Raw genomic sequence first — 21,608 nt, 5'->3', positions numbered from 1 at the left:
AATTCTATAAAGAAAAAATTGCACAAATACATTTTTATTCATTTATTTACTTTACTGCATAGGGCAGCTCTTAGTTGCAACCAAAGAAAACCAAAAAGACCGTAAGTAATACAGTCCCTCTCCATATTTAACATTCTGTGTATCAGGTGCCTGGGTGGCTCAGTTGGTTAAGTGTCTGACTCTTGATTTCAGCTCAGGTCATGATCTCATGGGTCTTGAGATCAAGCCCTGCGTCAGGCTCTGTGCTGTACAGAGCTGTACAGAGCCTGCTTCGGATTCTCTCTCCCCCAACTCTATCTCTGCCTCTCCCTCACTCACACTGTGTCTCTCAAAATAAATAAACTTAAAATTTTTTTTAAAAACATTCTATGTATCAGTACTTAGTTTGTTAGATGTGGCCACTTGTAAATATTTATTGATCCTGAGCCAAATCTCAAAATTTATTTCAGAAGATAAACTTTAAAAATAATTATTAAAGGCATAAAAATGAATTTGCTTTGTAAAGAATAAAAGTGAGGTGACCCTTTTATTTGCTTTAAATAATACAGAGAACATTCATTCAAAGAGTATGTATTGATGACCTATTATAAAATGTTATGAAATGGGAGCAAAAAGCTGGTAGAGATGGACATAGTCTAGTCTCTACCCTTAGGAAGCAAGCAGCGGAGACAGTCAGGTAAAGGTAAGTACCGTAAATGCACTACTGAGCGGTGACCACACCAGGACATGGACATGACATCTGAGACAAGAATCCAGGTACCAGGGACCAGGCAGAAGGAAACAATTTTGTTGAACCTACCACACTGCACTGCTGTAAACACATCAAAAGAGCAGATGAAGATGAGATCCAGGGGGAAGCTTGGGACAGTGAGACAGCCCCTTCCTTCTGGGAGAGACCTGGGGGTTCCTAAGAACTGTCCCGGACCAGAACACAACTTGAGGCAATTCTTGCCCTCAAGTCTGTAGGGCCAGACTCTAAAAACAACTATAAGAAGCAACCAACCCTCAAAGATGGCCAAAATGACTATTCTATGACCTTCAGAAATTTTCTGCAAACGTGAAAAAATTTAGCTGGTATTAACTGTATATAACAAAATAAAAAAGTAAAACTGTATGGGGCACCTGGTGGTTCAGTGGTTAAGTGTCCGACTTCATGAGTTTGAGCCCCGCGTTGAGTTCTGTGCTGTCAGCTCAGAGCCTAGAGCCTGTCTTCAGATTCTGTGTCTCCCTCGCTCTCTGCCCCTCCCTGCTCATGCTGTCTCTGTCTCAAAAATAAACTATAAAAAATTTTTTTTAAAGTAACACTAAATTAAAACATTAGAAACACTGAAAATTTAAATGTTTTCATTTTTAAAAACTTAAGAGTAGCTTGAACAATATGTGCCTTCTCCAAATTGTATAAGCTTAGGATACAGAGTAAACATCTTTTCCATGACCAGGTGAACTACAAAGTCCTAAGCTTGGATCAGCTTCCATTATTTCATCTGCTCAACTTTCAGTGCCATGAAATACTATGAGTTCCATTAATTAACACGTTGTTTTTTACTGGCACCACTTCCTCTGTGACATTTCATTTTTTTCATCACACTTCCTTCACAGATTTTGATCGTTGCTCCAAGTTTAACGACCTTGGGCTGCAGAGCTAGAACATCTCAATGTGATAGTGTGAATATTCCCACCCCAACCAGCTCCCTCTCTTCTTCTAACCTTATTTACATTCAATTTAAACTTTCCCCTGGCATGATCACTTCTCATTTCTTTGGTGCACTTTCATCTTTGTTGGCTAATTCCCTCTCTCAGTGATCTATTTGTGTGTAAGAGGTCATGTGTGTGATCAAGGAGAGACAAGATGGTGACAACTAACTACACACTTTGCTGTCTGGGCCTGCATGGAAGAACAGTAGGCGGAGATCAAGCATGAAGACTTTGAAAAAGGTGATGGGATTGGTTACTGATTGTGCCACACATCTGCTATTTACACAGTGGTGTGTGGACTAAAGTCCTAGCAAGAGAGTCCATATTTAAGGCAATGATTCAGTGAGAACACTGACGCAATTGCAATCTAAAGCATGTCGTGGGAATCTGGTGTGATTTAATCTCAACTCTGGAATCTGTACACACTGAAACTGTGCAAGGCTAGGGCAACCTATACTGCTTTTCAAATGTAACTACAAAGAACTCAAACTGCCTTATAGGGCCTCCTTCTTTCTGCAAGCAGATTGCTACCTAAACCTTAAAACCACAATGTTTTATTCATCTATCCATCCGAGCTAGAATGATGAACTAAGGGCTGATCCACCGCAGAGCTGAGAGAATCAAGCACAGGGGTCTGGTGGGAGCACCCTCAGAGGGGTAACACAGACTGCAGGTGACTGGAGGAAGGGGGTGTCCCGGGGTGGTTACAAGAACAGGGGCCAGGACTCTCTGGACACCTCTGAGCAAGAAAGAACTCTGGTGGTGACCCATCACCCCCCGCCCCCTCCATTGCACAGATGAGGACAGTGCCTTCCCGAAGTCAACAGCGACAGAGCTGGATCCCCATCTCCCAACTCCTGCTTCAGTCAACTTTCCACGGCTCCAGCAGATGCTCTCTGGCTTTGCTGGAAATCCTTATCACTATTCCTTTGATAAGTTTAGTTGACAAATGCTTACAAGTATTTTTGAGGAGAGCAATAATCTGTCTTGGACAGTCAAATCAGTATGAAATTATATTCTCTGGTGAAGACTAATTATGAAAAATATTAAGATAAAACTAAGCTTTCCCTAACCTAAAGGATATAAAAGTTCATTATTAGTATTTGTTATAAATAAGGATGTGCCCACACATCTCCACATGCATTCCCAATGTCTATTATTGATCAATTTTCAGAATACTTGGTTTGGCTTTAAGCAAATACTGGGTAACAAGGAGCTTCTAGAACAGACCACATGTATAGATCGTATTAGGTGTAGCCACATTCTAAACTATTGGCCAATCTGATCATGGGAGGGGTGGATTCAGTAGGAAAAAAATTGTTTGAGAGCTTTCCTTAAGTGTCTCTAGGAAAGTGATGCTATTAATAGCTATGGTATGATGAGAATTTAAAGACCAGCCATTATACTGAAAGTACTTTAAATAGAGAATCTTATTGAATAACTAACAATTCTTTGGAGGAGGAATTATCTTCAACATACAGACATGGAAACAAAGTGCTACAAGTGTTACAAGACTCACCCACAGCCACGCAACTAATAAGATTTGAACTGAGGTAGCCTGACTCCAGACCCTGAGTAATCACATTGATTTTTGGTTTTTACCCCCTAAAATATGGTAGCAAAATTCCTACCAACTCTGTCGGTGCATGGAACTGGCTGGACTAAGTGGAAGCCATGACTTCACGGCAAAATGAAGGACAGACAGGACCGGAGATCCTGGCTGCAGCAAGTTACCATGTCTAAACATCTCTACAACTCAGTCATTTCACTTAATATGTAAGGACAGCCCCCCCATGAGGCCATATGAGCTCCAATACCAAACAGTTCCAGAAAACCTATGTCTGTGCAGTATGGAAGAATAAATTTTAAAGCCAAGTACTGCCTTGGTGGGAAATGCTTAGGCCACAGTAGTGATGAGTATCATTTCCAAATCCATGTGGAAAGCCCAGCGGGAGTGGCGGGACGGGGAGAGGAGGTGGACAGCACTCTAAGCAGAAATCTGCCAATTCTACATACTGAACAAGTAAACATCCTCCAGGCAGTGATAAAGCAAAGGGCACTTCATTTTGAAATGTTGATATGAATCTACTGCCTCAAAATATTTCTCCTACTTTCAATTCTCTTGCCAAGACTGGAAAACAGAACTTCAACTATCAGTCCCAGCTCTCCCTGGAGAGATGTCCTCTGTGATACCATGCTGCACTTCTCTCCAACACTGCCCCCCATTCCACTTCTTACACTGTTCCTGCCAGGCTACGCAGGGCGTGCAGCCCTGTTACACGTCCTGACATGGGAGCAAGTCTTCCCCACTGAACTGAGAAATGCACCCTAAAAGCAACCACATCCTGAAGTATTCTCCTCAGGCAAGTACCTCCCGAGCCCTAAGGACTTTGGCAGATCCAACTGTAACATTTGCAGCATGCCAGTGAAGTAAAAATAGGTATTTTTCCCAAATGGGAGGCGGGGAGAGGGGGGAGCAAAAAAACAATACGAAGGCACTAGGACATAGTATGATTTTTCTAAGACAGTCACGTTATCAGTAGCAGAAGCACAAAAACACTTCACTAGATATCACTGTCCCTTAAGCTGGAGTGTTACAAATGACGGGCCTGGCTGAGCAGACCTCTGTGTGTGGTCAGAAAGCACCGCACAGCCTCTCTTCTGTAGCGCCTATTACGCAGCCTAGCACATGCAGGCGCTCTGGAGCTGGTTGCTGAGTCGATCAATGAAACTATGTTTCAAGCAGACCAAGTAGCAATGACATCCTTAGTTCTCAGCTGAGTTTGTTACCTTCTTAAAAACAATCTCTGGATTCCTCTATGCCTCACTCAGAGAGGGACGCTTGACCACCTGCATCTGCAGGCATCCGGGTCCAAACTCACGTGATAGGAATCAAGCAGTGAACACAGGAGCACTGGAAACATTCCAGCTCTTGCCCTGGGTGATGAGTTCATTCTATTCATTTTATTATTTCATAGTTTATGAGTACTAGTTAAAAACTAAATCCAAAATTAGAGACCACTGTTTTTCAGTAGTCTCGGCTATTTATAGGAATTTAAATCCTACCAAGGACTAGATCATATATGAGATGACAGAAATATAGTATATTTGAGACTCTGTTATAAAATCAGACTGCCAATCATGCATTTAAAGAATGACTTAAGGGGTGCCTAGGTAGCTTAGTCAGTTAGGCAGCTGATTTTGGCTCAGGTCATGATCTCCCCGTTAGTGAGTTTGAGCCCTGCATTTGGCTCCGGGCTAACAGTTCTGAGTCTGGACCCTACTTCAGATTCTCAATCTCTCTCAATCTCTCTCTCTCCCTCTTCCACTCCCCTGCTCTCACTCTGTCTCTGTCTCTCTCAAAAATAAACAAACATTAAAAAGAAAAAATTTTAATTACTTAAGGGTAACCACTCCCTCTCCAAAAAAAAAAAAGAAAAGAAAAGAAAAAAGAAACACAACCTACAGTTTAAAACAGAAAAAATTCTGAAAACTTCAATTTGACATAAAGCAAAAATATAAGGAAAGGGGTAAGAAGCCCGAAAATGTAAGACTAATTGTATCAGTAATCACACTCGGTGTAACCAGACTGAATTCACAAGGAAGACAAAAAATCAGAAAGGATTTTAGAAAAATGAAAGCTATGTGCTCCTCACAGGAGGCATTTTTAATATAAAGTTATAAAGAAAAACTGAAAATGGACAGAAAAAACATACCAGAAAAATGTTACCAGGAAAAGCTGGTCTGGCAACATTAGTAACAGATAAATCAGAATGTAAGGGAAAAGTTTAAAGAGACACCTCATAATAAAAAGAAGAGTCTCCAAGAACATATAATAATCAAGAACATAGATTTAACACCGATTCAAAACATCAGCAAGTATTAACAGATATTGATATTGACCTATAACCACTGTCACAGAAACTGAGAAGTCAGTCAAAAATTAAAAGAGATAGTTGAACAGCATAAATAAGGTTCAATTAATTCATGTATATAGAATCATATATTGAAATAGAGATACACGTTTAAAGCTTGGTATGAAATATTAATTTCAAAACTGGTTACATAATTGCCCAATAAAGTTGCAACGGAGAATGAGTAACAAAGGTATCAAAGAATATTAATAGAGGATCATAGAGTATTTTCTACAAGTGAAGCTAGAAAAACTGGCTATCAATATGATAAAAAATGAGCTTTTATCTTTCTATCACTCCTTACCCCAAAATGAATTTCAGATTGATTATAGAACAAAAATTAATTTTTTTCTAGAAACTCCTGTTTTAACAAGGAAACTAAGAAATTATCTCAAACTTGAAGTGGCTAAAGATGTTTAGAATACAGAAAACTGTAACTATGAAAGAATAACTTCGGCTAGATCAAAATTAAATTTTACTCAAAAGCCATGATATTTCATGGAAGAATGTTATCCTCTGCATTATCCACATGGAAAGTTTCTCTTTAACCCTAACTTGAGAGCAATATACTGTGAAAATATCTTAAGCTTTTTGGATTTTCTATACAGATTATCATGTCATCTGTGAATAATGAAAGTTTGACATTTTCCTTGCCAACTTGGGTGCCTTTTACTTCTTTTCATTCTCTGATTGCTGAGGCTAGAACTTGTAGTACTATGTTAAATAACAATGGTGAGAGTGGACATCTCTGTCTTGTTCCTGTCCTTAGAGTCAAAGTTTTCAGGTTTTCTCCATTAAAGATTACATTAGCTTTGGGTCTTTCATATACAGCTTTCATGATGTTGGGGTATATTCCCTGTATCCCTACTTTGTTGAGGATTTTTATCAAGAATGGATGTATTTTGTCAAATGCTTTTTTGCATTTATTGGCAGGATTATATGGTTCTGATCTTTTCTTTTATTAATGTGGTATATCACATTGATTGATTTGCAAATATCGAACCACCCTTGCAGCCCAGAAATAAATCCCACTTGATCATGCTAAATAATTGTTTTGATGTACTGTTGGATTCAATATGCTAGTATTCTGTTGAGACTTTTTGCATCCAAGTTCATCAGGGATACTGATCTGTAATTCTCCTTTTCAGTGGGGTGTTTGTTTTTGGAATCAAGATGATGCTGGCCTCATAGAATCAGTTTGGAAGTTTTCTTTCCATTTCTATTTTTTGGAACAGTTTGAGAAGAATAGGTATTAAGTAATCTTTAAATATCTGGTAGAATTTCCCTGGGAAGCCATCTGGGCCTGGATTTTGTTTGTTGGAAGATTTTCAACTACTGATTCAATTTCTTTGATGGTTATGGATCTGTTCAAATTTTTTATTTCTTCCTGTTGCAGTTTTGGTAATTTATGTGTTTCAAGGAATTTATACATTTCTTCCAGATGGCCCAATTTGGCATATAATTTGGCATATAATTTTTCATATTCATAATATTCTCTTACAATTATTGTATTCTGTGGTATTGGTTGTGATCTCTCTCATTTATGGTTTAATTTATTTGGGTCCTTTTCTTTTTGATAAGTTTGGCTGGGGGGGTATCAATTTTATTAATTCTTTCAAAGAACCAACTTCTAGTCTCATTGATTTGTTCTACTGGTTTTTGTTTTTGTATCGTTTATGTCCACTGTAATCTTTAGTATTTTCCTTCTTCTGCTGGTTTTAGGCTTTATTTGCTTTTCCTTTTCTAGCTCCTTTACATGTAAAATTAGATTGTGTATTTGAGACTTTTCTTGCTTCTTGAGGTAGACTTATATTGCTATGTATTTCTTTCTTAGGACTACTTTTGCTGCATCCCAAAGATTTTGAACTATTGTGTTTTCATTTTCATTCACTTCCATGTACTTTTATTTCATCTTTAATTTCCTCATTAACTCATTCATTCTTCAGTAGGAAGTTCTTTAACCTCCATGTATTCGAGGTATTTGTGGTTGACTTCAAGTTGCATAGTGTTGTGGTCTGAAAACATGCAAGGTATGATCTCAATCTTTTTGTACTTGTTAAGGACTGATTTGTAACCCAGTATGTGATCTGTTTTGGAGAGTGTATATCCTGCTGCTTTAGGATGGAATATTCTGAATATATTTGTTAAGTCTATCTCCGCCAGTGTGTTATTTAAAGCCATTGTTTCCTGGTTGATTTTCTATTTAGGTGATCTGTTCATTGCTCTAAGTGGGGTATTAAAGTCCCTTGCTGTTATTGTATTGTTAACAATGAGTTTATGTTTGTTATTAACTTCTTTATATATTTGGGTACTTTCAAGTTGGGGGGGGTAAAAATATTTATAATTGTTAGATCTTGTATTATGATAAGTGACCTTTTTCATCTCAAAGACTTGTTATAGTCTTTGGTTTAAAATCTAGTTTGATTTAGGGGCGCCTGAGCGACTCAGTTGGTTAAGCCTCCGACTTCAGCTCAGGTCGTGATCTCACATTTGTGGGTTTGAGCCCTGCGTCAGGCTCTGTGCTGACAGTTCAGAGCCGGGAGCCTGCTTCTGATTCTTTGCCTCCCTCTCTCTCTGCTCCTCCCCACTCATGCTCTGAATCTCTCTGTCTCAAAAATAAATAAAATATAAAATAAATAAATAAATAAAAATAAAATCTAGTTTATGTATGGCAACTCTGGCTTTCTTTTGACATCCTTTAGTATAATAAATGGTTCTTCATCTCCTCATTTTCAATCTGCAGGTGTCTTTAGGTCTAAAATCAGTCTGCTATAGGCAGCATATAGATAGGTCTTGTTTTCTCATCCATTCTGATACCCTCTGTCTTTTGATTGGAGCATTTAGTCCACTTACATAGCAGTATCTATTGTTGATAGATATGAACGTAGTGCCACTGTATTACTAGTAAAATCATTGTTTCTAGGTATTTTCTGTTCCTTTCTAGTCTCTGTTGCCTTTGGCCTTTCTTTCCCACTCAAAGAGTCCCCTTTAATATTTCCTGCAGGGCTGGTTTAGTAGTAAAGATCTCCTTTAGTTTTTGTCTGGGAAACTATTTCTTCTTCTATTCTGAATGACAGCCCTGCTGGATAAAATATTCTTGAATGCATATTTTTCCCATTCAGTGACTTGAAACATCATGCCACTGCCTTTTGGTCTGCCAAGTTTCTGTGAAGAAATCTGCTGCTAATCTTATTTGTCTTCCCTTTTAGGTTGGGGATTTCTTTTCCCTTCTTGCTTTCAGTATTCTTTCCTTATCTCTTGTTTTGCAAATTTCACAAGATATGTCTTGGTGTTGGCTTTCTTTTGTTGATTTGATGGGAGTTCTCTGTACCTCCTGGATTTGAATGTCTGGTTCCTTTTCCAGATGAGGTTAGTTTTCAGTTATAATTTGCTCAAATAAACTTTCTGCCCCCTTCTGTCTCTCTTATGACAAATGTTATTACACTTTATGAAATTATTGAGTTCCCTAAATCTACATTTGTGATCCAATATTTTTCTCTCTCTTCTTTTCAGCTTCATTATTTTCCATAATTTTATTTTCTATATCATTTATTCATTTTTCTGTTTCTTCCACCTTTGTGGTCATCACATTCAGTCAGTTTTGTACCATGGCTATAGCATTTTTTAAAGCCTAACTAGTTTTGAGGTCTATTATCTCTGTAGCAGGGACTCCCTGGTGTCTTCTATACTTTTCTCAAGCCCAGTTAGAGTCCTTATGACTGTTGGTCCAATTCTAGTTCAGGCATATTACTTATATCTGTTTTTATTATATCCCTGGCTATGACCTATTCTTGTTCTTTATTTTGGGGTGAATTCCCCCATCTTGGTATTGTGTGTAGGTCTCTGTCTTCTGTGTGTTAGGAAAATGTATTGTGTTTCCTGCTACTGACAATAATGACTATACTGTCCAGGACTTGGTGCTTTAGAAGGTGTTTCTGGTAGATACTGTGTGCACTCTGCTACTGTGTTTTGGCTGCTCTTTCCCTCAGGTTAGTCCTTTGCAGAGTTTCTCCTTGTCTGCATGGGAATTGTCTGGACCTTGTCCGCTGTATGACAAATTTTAATGAGGTGTGTTTTTGTCTGCTTGTTACAAGAGGCTAGAGCCTATTTCCTCTAAAGCTAAAACTTTTAGCACTCTATGATCAGTAGACTTGGTGCATGCAGGAGGTTTGTGCTGGTCTTCTAGGGGAGGGGCCTATGGCTGCTGCTCTGACTTTCAGGCATGCTTGTCCTAGTTCAGAAGCACCTGCAGAGAGCAGAGGGGTGAGGCTTGGTGTAAATGGCTCAAACCTCCACTGTGGGTGCTGTGCTGCTCACTAAAGTACGTCCAGGCTAATGGGCAGGGGTAAAAATGGAATCAGCCAGCTCTCTACCCCCATAGAGGAGAGTTCATACCCGCTACTCTTCACGAGGCTCTCACAGAAAACAATCTCCTCTAATTTGTTCCAGGCATCCCTCAGATCCCTGCCTTCCCCCTATGTCCAAGCCACCTGCCCACCCAGCAGTGCTGTGCTCCTGTGTTTTATGTCAGGCACACCGGATGTGTTTCAAATCTCCGAATCTTAGGGACATGCACAGCACAGACTTGGGTAGATCCTCTGAGGGAGGGTGTTGTACACTGTAGCTGGGTCTCATTTGTCCCAGAAGGACAGTCACATGAATGAAAAAGAGCTTGGAGTTATGTAAAGTGCAGCAAAAAAGCTGGCATTCAATTAGCTGTCCTCAGCAGGTGTCTCTGATTACATGTTAATGAATGGGGCAGTTCAATGGCACCCACTGGCTCTGTGGTCCTTGGAGAAGCAGTTACACCTCTCCCAGATGCACTCCAAGAAGGGGAACTATCTCTTCCAGTGCAACCCAAGTGATCCTGAGACCACCCTGTTCACCTCTGGGCCCTCTTTTCACAGGACCACTACAACGGTCAGCAGGGTCCACCCAACCACGGCACAGACTTCTAAAACTGTAGTCTTTTGAGCTCGGTGCCTTATAAAAACTCGCAATAATCAGCCCCTTTTGTTTTGCCAATCAATGGTTTTAGGCAAGTACTTTTGTTGTGCAATGCCATGCCCTCTGTTCTCTCCCTCCCTCCCTCCCTCTCTCTCTCTCTCTGATCAGGGATCCCTCCCCTCTGCAGCACTGGTAATTCTTTTCTCCCCCAAATCACATACCTGTGTCATCTACCTTCCATGATGTGGTCTCTTTTCTCCCTCTAGTTGTACAGTTTGTTCTCTCAGTCCTCAGATCCACTTCCTGGGTCAGAATGATTTAATATGTATCTAGCTGTGTTTGAAGGGTGAGGCAAGCGTAGGGTCCTCCTACTACTCTGCCATCTTAACCTCTCCTCCAATATTCTCAAAATCTGACAAAGGACTTATGGTAAGAATATATAATGAACTACAGTTCAATCATGTTTTAGGTGCAACTGGGTGGATCAGTCAGTTAAGCATCCAACTTTGGCTCAGGTCATGATCTCACAGTTCATGAGTTCAAGCCTGCCCAGAGCTCTGTGCTGACAGGTCGAAGCCTGGAGCCGGCTTCAGATTCTGTCTCTCCCCCTCTCTATGTTCCTCCCCCTGGAGTGCCCTATCTCTCTTTCAAAAATAAATGTTGCCATTGGCGTCTACGGCCATACCATCCTGAATGTGTCTGATCTCAAAAATAAATAAATATTAAAAAAAATTTTAAAGTCAATCCTCTTGGGGTGTGTGGGTGGCTCAGTTGGCTAAGTATTTGACTTTGGCTCAGGTCATGATCTCATAATTCATGGGGTTGAGCCGGGCATCGGGCTCTCTGCTGTCAGTGTAGAGCCTGCTTCAGATCCTCTATCTCCCTCTCTCTTTCTGCTCCTTACCCTTTCAGCCTCTCTCCCTCTCAAAACAAAAAGAAGTCAATTCAGTTAAAAATAAGAAGACTTATTGTAACTACTGTATTGTAAATGATGGAAAATAAATGCATATGTTAAAAAAAACTGGAAAAGAAAATAAGACTTAACCAAACATTCAGAGAAGATGAAAGAATGTCCAATAAGCCAATAAAATGCTCAACATTACTAGTCATGGAGGAAGAAAAATTTAATTCGCTGTAAGATAACTAACTAAAATTAAAAGACTGAAACTCCAATCATTACCAAGGATTTGGAATAATCAGAACTTTCATATTGTTTGTAGGAGTGTAAAACAGTAAAACCCACTTTGAGAAGAGATATGGAAGTCTCTTATAAAATTAAACATACCTCTGTTTTGGAGTTTCTAGAAAAACAACAAGGAAAATAAATACAGGCATTCCAATTGGAAAGGAAGAAGTAATGGTATGACCTTGTATATAGATAATCCTCAAGAAGGCACAGAAAACTCCAAGAGCTAATGAAGGAGCTCAGCAAGGTTGTAAGATACAAGGTAAAGAAACAAAAATACATGTATTTCTACATACTAGCAATAAATAATGCAAAAATGAAATTAAGGAAATACTTCTATTTGCCATAGTATCACAAAATAAATTGAAGATACCAGAGACACACTAAACACTATACAACACTGTTGAAAGAAGTTAAAGAAAATCTAAATAAATAAAAATATCTGTGTCAACAAATTGGGAGACAAATTGTTAACATTATAATATCCCAAAATAGATTTACCTTCTGTTGCATACAATGATTTGCAATCATTCGGAGGACTCATAGTTCAAAGCACAGTAATCAAGACAGTGTGGTACTGGCAAAGGACAAACATATATACCAATGGAATAGAGAATCCAGAAAATAAACCTTCACAGTTATGGTTAACTGATTTTTGACAAAGGTGCCAAGATAATTCAATGGGGAAAGAATATTCTTTTTAACAAGTGGTGCTGTGACAACTAAATATCCACATGCAAAAGAATGAAACCCTATCTCACACCATATACAAAAATTAACTCCCAATGAACCATAGAGCTAAATGTAGGACGTAAAACTCCTAGAAAAAAAACAAAGCAGTCAATCTTTGGGACCTCAGATTAGACAACTGATTCTTAAATATGACATCAAATGATGAATGAAGAAAAATTTCAGAGTGATGCCTAAAGTCCTTTAAAATATTCAAAAGCAAAGCAATTATTACGAATAGACACACACATATATAGAATAAATATACAAACACCTGGCATAATCATATTCCAAGTAGTGGTTACTTTCAGGGAAGTGAAGATTGGAGGGCAGCAATAAAGAAAGATAATGAAGTATAATCTTTAATTTCTGGAAAAAAACTCAGAAAGTACACTGTTAATATTCAATAAAAGGGGTACAGCTATACTCATGTACCTTTATGAATATTTAACATACTTTACAATTTAACAAATTATATTTTTAAAAGTCAAGACATCCTTAGTATGATCATGAATTTCCAGTACAACCCAGAGTAAAAAATTAAGGTAAATTAAATTAATTGATCCAAAACTATACTAATCTGAAGAAACATTCAGGAAATTGCTTTGGGAATAAACACCATTATTAGATTCTTTGTCGTTGCCTTTATTCACAAAATGGAGCACAAAGTACACACCCCCAGAATGATTACTGGAATTTTCCACTTGTTTCTATTCTATACAAATAGTTGTGGCTTATGTTTATTTTAGTAAATTCTTTTTTCTCTTTCTACTCCTAAATTTGTTTTCATCAAATTTTCCCAAGCTAAATATCTTCCTTTTGTTTTTTTCTTTCCCTAGATTTGTATTTCCTTTCCTAAGCAACAATAAAACATTATTTTCTTTTCCATTTGCTCATAAATCAAACAGTACATTTCCTTGTTTGGTTTTTCACTTTCATCTACATGTTTGGTTTGCTCACATTTTTTCTGCATATGCACTTTTCCCATGTAATTTTCCCAATGCACAAGCTTCCAGGTATCAACAAGTTACTTTTTTCTAGGGAGAAAGCTCACTCATTTAGGCCTATCAGGAAGGAGATTTAACAAAAACCACTGTTTATTTAGAAGGGTACCTACCCCTCCACCCCTGTTCCTCTGAAGGGGCCATTAGACACTGAGAGCTTTGGGGAGGACAGTTGCAAAGCTGCTGCCATTTTTAGAGTGAGGTGACTGTCGCAGGCACTGAGCCTTCTCTTCCAGGAGCCAGCGCGCCCGGTGTTACAGAGCCTAGATGAATACGTGGCTCAAGTCTCAGGGGACAAGACAGGGGGGCCTCTTGCCTTTTCTTCCCAGCCAACAACAGTTGTTATTTACTGAGACCCCCCACAGCCAGTCTTCTAGGTCCTCAGTGCAATTTCATTTAACCCCCAATTCCCCATGAGAGAGGGGAATTATCATCTCTACTTTACAGACAGGGCACTGGGTAGAGAAACCAAGCAATATAAGCAAGGTCACAGAGCTTTGTGACCTGGCTGGTAGAGGCAAGAGTCACATCCACCTGTGGCTCAAGGCAAAAGCCCTGACATGTGCCACACACAGCTTCTTCCCCTTCTGGCTGCCGCAGGGTGTGGAGCAGTCCCGTTTTTTGGTAGCAGAGTCATCCTGCCTCCCAACCCACCATGCAACCTACCTTCTGTATTTATACTCAAGACGGGGTAATGTTTAAGTCCTCATTAAAACAAGTTGATTCCTCAAGTATGACATTATGAAAAATAAGCAGCTAAAGACATACACAGTCCCTATGCATGGACAGGTGTGTTTGCAGGGGCAAATGGTGCTCGTCTAACCATGGGCTCAGGAACAAAGCCCAACTGAGTAATGGAGGCGTACCTGAATAGGATCCAGCGTCAGTCTCATGGGCCCAATGCGTACCTCCGCAGAAGAGACCTGCTAAATAAAGGAAAACACATGAGACGTGCCGAGTCAAACTACAAGAACTGATCAAACCTTCCGTACTCGGAATATTACATTATGCCACTTTATAGACACTCACTATAAGGATTCAATGTACTGACATGGAGAAAGCTTATAAAACATCATATACAGCATAATCCTGGTTTTGTGTAAGAATATATATATTTATATGCACTGAAAATGTCTTGGAGGATATCATCAAATACTATGTAGTAAATTTCAGTTGTTCTTACTTTAAGTACATGGATTTTTATAATAAACAAGTATTATTTTATGGGAAAAAACTATTATTTTCTGAGCACCTACTATGTGATCAGCACCATGCTGGACAGTTATCATTCTGAAATCTTGAGTAAAAGTTTTTCTTAAATGTGAAAGCTACAACATCTCTATGGTTTTAAGAGCTGTTGCTTTAGAACTTGATTTTCTTATCTTAATGCTTTTAAACCATTAATAACAGCTTATTCTTACCCATGTTCACCACGAATAAACTCATTTCAATTAAACCTCCTCAAATCATCTGAGGAACCCCATACCATGAGAAGAGGCCATCCGTGCCCCACCGTTCACTCCAGGAATGAGCTCGGGTGTTAACTGGCCAAAACCATCTAACTGCTTCAGCCGTAAGCACAGAGTAAATATTTGTCTTTAATTCCTGTGCTTGGATTTCTAAGAGGGGCTTTTCTCTAGATTACTGGATGGAGGGTGTGGCCCTCACCTCCATGGATCCAATTTTGTTTTTCCCCAAGAGGAGGTAGACTTGGAAGCTTATCCTGCAGTCTACGCACTAGGGACACCTTCAGCAAGCATAAAAATTCATAGGGCTGAAGATAACTCAGTAACAAACTGAGGGTCAGACGAGGCTCTATCAGTTAATAAAAGCAGAACTTTCTTCACGTTATGATTTTGGAAACTAACAATGTCCCTTTCTCATTTCTTCCATTTTCTCCAAGCTTAATTCCTGGGGGGCAGGTATGTTACCGTCTCCATAACATAACTGAACTGCTGACACTCTTCTCTTTACGGGCGATCCCTCAACCCCGGCGCCCCTAAGTGAAGCAAAGCTGCCGGGGCCTCTTACCACACAAGCCAGCATAAAACTCACAGCCCTCTGATGATGATTCAGCTGAGGCTCCTGGTCCTCTGCAGTGGGTTCCACTTGGCCAGGCCGCCTCTCAACAGTGGGTCCGTCCAGCAGGCCTGCCACAACTCATGCCAACTCAGGGCCTCGAGTCCCGAAGCCCATGGACCAGTAATAAGTCCCCTCAGGTCAAAGAACATGGAGCCTTATGCTTCTTTCCCTTAAACCGTATCCTGCAAAGCGTTATTGCTGGTACCAGCACCCAGCATATATGCAGAGTCCCAAAAAGGATGCCACTGAAAAAGGAAGAGCACCAGACCTCCGGTGTCACTGGGACTCTGCAGCCCACTAGCCCCCACCCAGGCTTTACTCTAAAAACATACTTTAGGGGCACTTGGCTGGTTCAATCAGTTAAGCATCCAATTTTGGCTTAGGTCATGATCTCACGGTTTGTGAGTTCAAGCCCTACATCAGGCTTTGTGCTGAGAGTTCAGAGCCTGCTTCAGATTCTGTGTCTCCCTCTCTTTCTGCCTCTCCCTCATTTACACTGTCTCTTGCTCTCTCTCTCAAAAATAAATGCAAAAACAATTATTAAAAAAAATAAAAACAGTTTTTATGGCCTGAACCAGAAATGGCCCTTTGAAAGCAGTACAACTGCTAGAATTTTACTTAAAAGCTAGTAATTAAGAAGCGAAACCAATTTAGTGCAGTAAGATAAATCTGATCAACTAAGGTATCTTTTCATGGTCTCCGTGACCTTTTCTGGGTTCACTGCACCCACCACATACATAAGCTCTCCTCTAAAAGGCCACCTGTGAATGGTTTCTCCAGCTAGCATGGCCTCCAAAGGGGCAGAAAATAAATGACACACGTAGTATAAAGTTTAAAATGAATAAAATAACAAGTGACTCACTTTGGAAGGCTAAGGGATAGGAGGAAGGATCCTTGCTGAAAGAGCACAGACGGTCCAAAACATAATTCACTCTTAACCCATACATTATTGTGTAACTTTGTAAATGATGACCATGTGCATCAAGTACTCACACAGGCAGCCTTTTTTCTTTTTTTTTTTTTTTGTCTGTTGACTAAGAGCTCACAGTATATTCCTGATGAGATCTCTCTAGAACAAATCCTGTGGAATAGTGTAATGACTGTTGGCACACAAATGACTAGATTCTCTTCAAGGAAAGTATTCTCATTATTGTCTCCTTTTCATTTAGGCCCAGAGGACCCCCATTACATTTCAGCTTTTTATGTTACTGAATTTAGACATGACACAGGTCAAGTCACTTTTTACACAGGTCTCTTGGTGGGATAAAAGCCCTGAGAGGTGGCATTTGTGGGCTTTCAGTATCAACATTAAAAAGAAAGTCAATTACATTTTCTTTATAGGTAAGGAAATAATGACTCATTTGGAGTCTTTCTGAAATAAAGTCCTTGCATTATTGTCAACACTGGCAAATCTTTTAAACTATGATCATTTGTGTCATGCATTTTATGTCTTTAGAAAAATGTTGCTTTTGCTGGAACTATCAAATAAGTTCAATATGTTACCTTCAGGGGACTGCAAGGTTGAAATGCAGAGGAAGAAGAGTTCTAAAAGGAGGAGAATGAACTTCTCAATGACTTCTGATCACAACTCAGAAGCAAGGAAGGAAGGAAAATACCCTGGAAGTTTTATTACCTCATTGGCATGTGGTAAAACTTTTCATGTATTTTATTTCTTTTAATGTTGGGAAGTAAGTATTACTTCATTATTTATTTTTGGCACTGATGAGATAACAGGCCCAGGGTGGAGAAGGTGGTGATTAACAGACATGTCAAAATGCCTATCATGTTAGGTATAGTGGAAGCTGACGAGGAATTTTCTCATTTAATTCTCAAAATCCATTTCATTATCTTAGCCATGGGAATTACAAAAGGCTAGATTATACTGGGGTACCAAAGAGACCCAAAATCTCAGTGACCTAATATTATAAAGGTTTATTTTTCATTCACACCTAATTCACTATGGTGTGAAGGGACTTTCCTGGGCAATCCCTCCGTGTGGTTACTCAGCAGTCCAGGCCAAGAGAACGGCAGGGGAAAGTCACAGGAGACTCGGGCATGGGTTTTTAAGGTCTCAGCCAGCAAGTTACACACACTGCTCTCCCTCAGCCCGCTGGCTGGCCCTGGTCACATGGTCCCACTTCACTCTAAAGAGGTGGGAAATCTAGGGAAGCAAATGAGTTCGGGTCAGACCTTTTTAAATTTGCCAGGAGAACACCTGATAATTACGTGAACACTCCTCAAGCCCCCTCTCTCCCAACAACCCTGCTAGGCGCTTTCACACGAGTGACCTTAGGGGGAGACAGGTCATGGTCACTGAGTAACAGTATGTCATTTTCAAAACAACACGTGACCTAGAATATACCCTTTTCCTGCCGTGACAGAAAAGACCCTACAACCATCTTTTACAGCCACAAGAGCCCCTGGCCTACATCCAACCATATTTTAATCTCTGCCTGACTCAGCTCAGCAGGAAGCAGCCATCGAGGCAGAGCCCAGGGGAGGCACAAGTTTGGTTGACCTTCTTCAAGACCCCCGCCTGTCACGTCTCTACCCACGTCCTCGCAGCCCCACCCCACCTCCACCACCGGTTCAGGGCCTCGGTTTACCAGCTCCCTTAGTCCTGACCTACACTTAGCTTCCTGTCTCTTGGCTTGCCTTTTCCTTCTTAGTCTGTGCTTCCAGTCATCTGACCTTGGCTTCCCTGCCCAAGACAGGTCACCCAGCCCAACAGAACGGCAAAACGTCTCCTTGCTGGCTCTGAGGGTTGGCACAAGGCACCGGCCTGAGGAGGCAAACCTGCGGCACGCATACTCAGAGCAGCAGCAGTTTGCAGAGTTCGGTTTCTGACACGGGGGCCTTACTGCCTACGTTTCACCACTTTGTCAAAGAGTATTTATGAACATCAACAGGAGACCATTTACTGATGACTCTGCAACCGAGCCAAGACTCTCTCCTTCAGAGCCTGAACTCTGAGCAAGTGCAGAGGCACACATCCTCAGCTAGTGTATTAGTTCTGATTGCAGACAGTCAAGAAGTTTGCCAAGGTTACAAAGCAAGGAAAGGATGGGGTCACAGGTAACATAATGCCAGCACCCAGGAGAGGACGATGGGACAAGAATGCGAAGAGACACTCTTTCTAGCTGCTCCGACCACACCACACGGCATTACCCAAGAGCCCAGGGAGGAAGGACTGCTGGCTGACCAGGCAGATGTAACCATCCAGTGTTTACAGTGTGTCAAACACGCCAGCACACCGTAACGTACGCATACAAATACATGCAGCAGGCTAACCAATTCACAGGCAGAGGAGTGGGCTCTCTAGGGGGGAAAAAGTCCTATTTTGTAGCATTTGCTGATTCTGTGGTGTAAATACTTTCACTCGAGTTAATCTCAAGCTTGCACCACTGGTCCCTGAGTGTGCAGCTGGGACTGTATCTTTTCACTGTGAATGAGAAGCGTGTATGAGTGGCAAACTCACTGAGTCTTTGTTGGTCTCCACATGACTGTCGCTTGCTTTTTGTCTGATAGTTTAACAAGAATCAGAATTCTGGTTGGAAGTTTTTTTCCTCAAACTTTGAAGCTAAGAGAAAGGCGAAAGTACTTCTGGCTTTCAGGGTGGAGAGATCAAGGAAGGCAAGCAGGTCATGAAAAACAAGAGGAGGACTGGATTGGGTTGGGAGAGGAAATTCCAGACATATGGAGCAAGAGAAGCAAAGGCATAAAGGCCAGAGCACAAAGGTCCAATGGCAGAGAAAGTGAAGAACGGGAGGACTGGGTTCAGTCCCTCAGAAGATCCCAGAAGAAATGTGCCCTCCCCACCCCCTGCTTTTTTCCCTGTAGGTTTCTGAGTGGAGAATTCACACGATCAGATTTAGGACTTGGGAAAACAAAAATCAAAAATTTTGTTTGTCTACTTTCTGGATAGATAAGAACAGATTTAGCAAAACCAAAACAAAGACACCACAGTGAGTAAGGAACTAGAGCAGTGAAAACAAGTGGGGAAAATGTCACAAGGAACAAGACAAAAATGACCAAAAACCCCCACACAGCTTGGCCTCATTTCAATGGTGAAGAAACTCCAAGATGAAAACCAGCTGGTACAGGTCAGGCAGATCAAAGACATAATCTGGAGAGCAGTCAGGATGGCTGAGGCTGGCTGACTTGCCTGTCACTGTACCTTGTTCCCTGCTGCTGACTGCCATACCTCTATGTATTTTCAGCTTCAAGAGTTTTGTTAGAAAACCTGCACTTGAGTTTTAAAGCATCCCTCAAGCAGGAAGGAAGTGGGAAGTCAGGAAGAAAAGCAGCTGCCCTGAAAAGCCCTTGCCACCCGACCTGCCCAGCACAGCTGCTCTGTGCCCCCACCCAGAGGGCTGTCCGAGCCCAGCTGCAGCCCTGCACTCCTAATGGCTCTCCTCAGCACCCTCCCCTACTGCAGAGCATTTACCCTATGACCCATTTCTCATTGGCAAGACCCAGTTTGCTGAGGACAGACTCTATCTTCCTCACAAGTTTCTCCCCAGCATCAAAAAGGTATTCAATAAATGAATGGAACTGAATAAAAAAAAATAAACACAGATTTTAAGTAACAGAGTCAGGAGTGAAGCTTCATTTCTCCCCTGGCACACCAAGTGACATGTTCCTCCATCATGCTCCAGAATTTAGATAATTCTGACTGCACTTTTCTGTCATGAGTTTCATTGTGATTTTGCATAAGCATATGATCTCGTCCCCAGCAATGCCTGCTCGGGTCCTGGCCGTCTGTACCAACAGGGCTGCTGCCAGGACTAAGAAGAAAGAAGCCAAGCGTGTGTACAGGTGGGTGTCTGGGCCACCGTGCGGGGCTTCCGTAACTTCCACCTTCCAGAAAACAAGCTCAAAGTCTGAATCTCCCCGCACTTCGATGACTTCATATTTGGAATCCCTTCCTCCCTGCCATCATCAGTACGGAGTGTTAACACAGGGGCACACACATGCACAGCCCAGGGCAAATATGGCTCCGCTGCTGTGCGGAGGAGGGGTAACTCCATGGTGAAGATCACTTCAATCACCAAAGTGAGCTGTGGGCTCAGGAAGCCTCATTTTTAAATGCCCTTAGTCAACTCTGCCTGCTGCCCTGTTGGCTCTGACTTTAGTACTGAATCCTCTAAAGGTGATCCCTGTCCACCCTCCATTCCCAAACCAAATTCTTTCTTTATTGAAAGCAAGTAAAAGTTGTGTATCACTTCTGCCTTTTTTAATAGGCCCATGCCTGCCCTGTGGCTTTCAGTCCGAAAGGCGCCAGCAAGGGCTCGGAGGCCGCACATGCCCGTCTCCTCCCGCTCTCCACTCCTCAGTCCCCCTTCCTCAACACATCTAGTGCTTCCTCTGCCTCGTCAGCCAAGGGGCCCTCACACCAGCCTCCAGCCCTCCCCCAGCTTGGATTCCAGCCACCCTACAGCACCTCTGGGCAACTCCGCAGCTCAGACCTTTCAGGGCCCAGTAGGTGGTTCTGACCCTCCTCCTCTCAACTTCCTGCTGCCAGTTCTCTGATCTAGAAGTTCTCATGTGCTTTGCATTACAAGTACCTGAGACTTATTCAATGTATGTATGTCTGGGTCCTACTTCAAACCAAGAGAATCAGAATCTCTAAGGATGGGCTCCAGGCATCAGCATTTTTTAAATCCCAGATGCTGAGCTAGGGTTTAGAAGCACTGGTCTATTCTGAGCAGACTTTTCTGCTGTCAACAGCAGACATATTTATTTATTCAAGAAATATCAACTGAGTAATTACCTTGTGAAAGGCACCAAAATCTATCCAGACACCCCTCTCCAAAATCGCAAGATCACTTAGGAGCAAGTCCTTCGCACCTGACGATTTCCCCAAACCAATTATCTCTAAATTAAAATTAATGGGGTGCCTAGGTGGCTCAGTCGGTTGAGTGGTGACTTCAACTCAGGCCATGATCAAGCAGTTTTTGAGTTAGAGCCCCGTTTCCGGGTCTGTGCTGACAAGTCAGAGCCTGGAACCTGCTTCAGATTCTGTGTCTCCTCTCTCTGCCCTTTCCCTGC

The 21,608-nt window shown here is 41.3% G+C and overlaps 1 protein-coding gene across 1 annotated transcript in view; it reads right to left on the bottom strand.

The window, feature by feature from the left end:
- The window catches only part of PDE8B (phosphodiesterase 8B), a gene marked incomplete at its 5' end in the record, with an annotated part of 232,393 nt that overhangs the window by 126,108 nt on the left and 84,677 nt on the right, over nt 1–21,608 (bottom strand). Inside the window, one exon of the mRNA XM_029941217.1 lies at nt 14,342–14,398. Within this exon, the coding sequence (XP_029797077.1) occupies nt 14,342–14,398 (57 nt within the window). The remainder of the gene's footprint in view (nt 1–14,341; nt 14,399–21,608) is intronic.

This window comes from Suricata suricatta, chromosome 6 (genome assembly GCF_006229205.1).
Source record: "Suricata suricatta isolate VVHF042 chromosome 6, meerkat_22Aug2017_6uvM2_HiC, whole genome shotgun sequence".
Lineage (NCBI taxonomy): Eukaryota > Metazoa > Chordata > Mammalia > Carnivora > Herpestidae > Suricata > Suricata suricatta.
The sequence above is the reverse complement of the archived record's forward strand: the minus strand, read 5'-3'. Positions and strand labels throughout refer to the sequence as shown.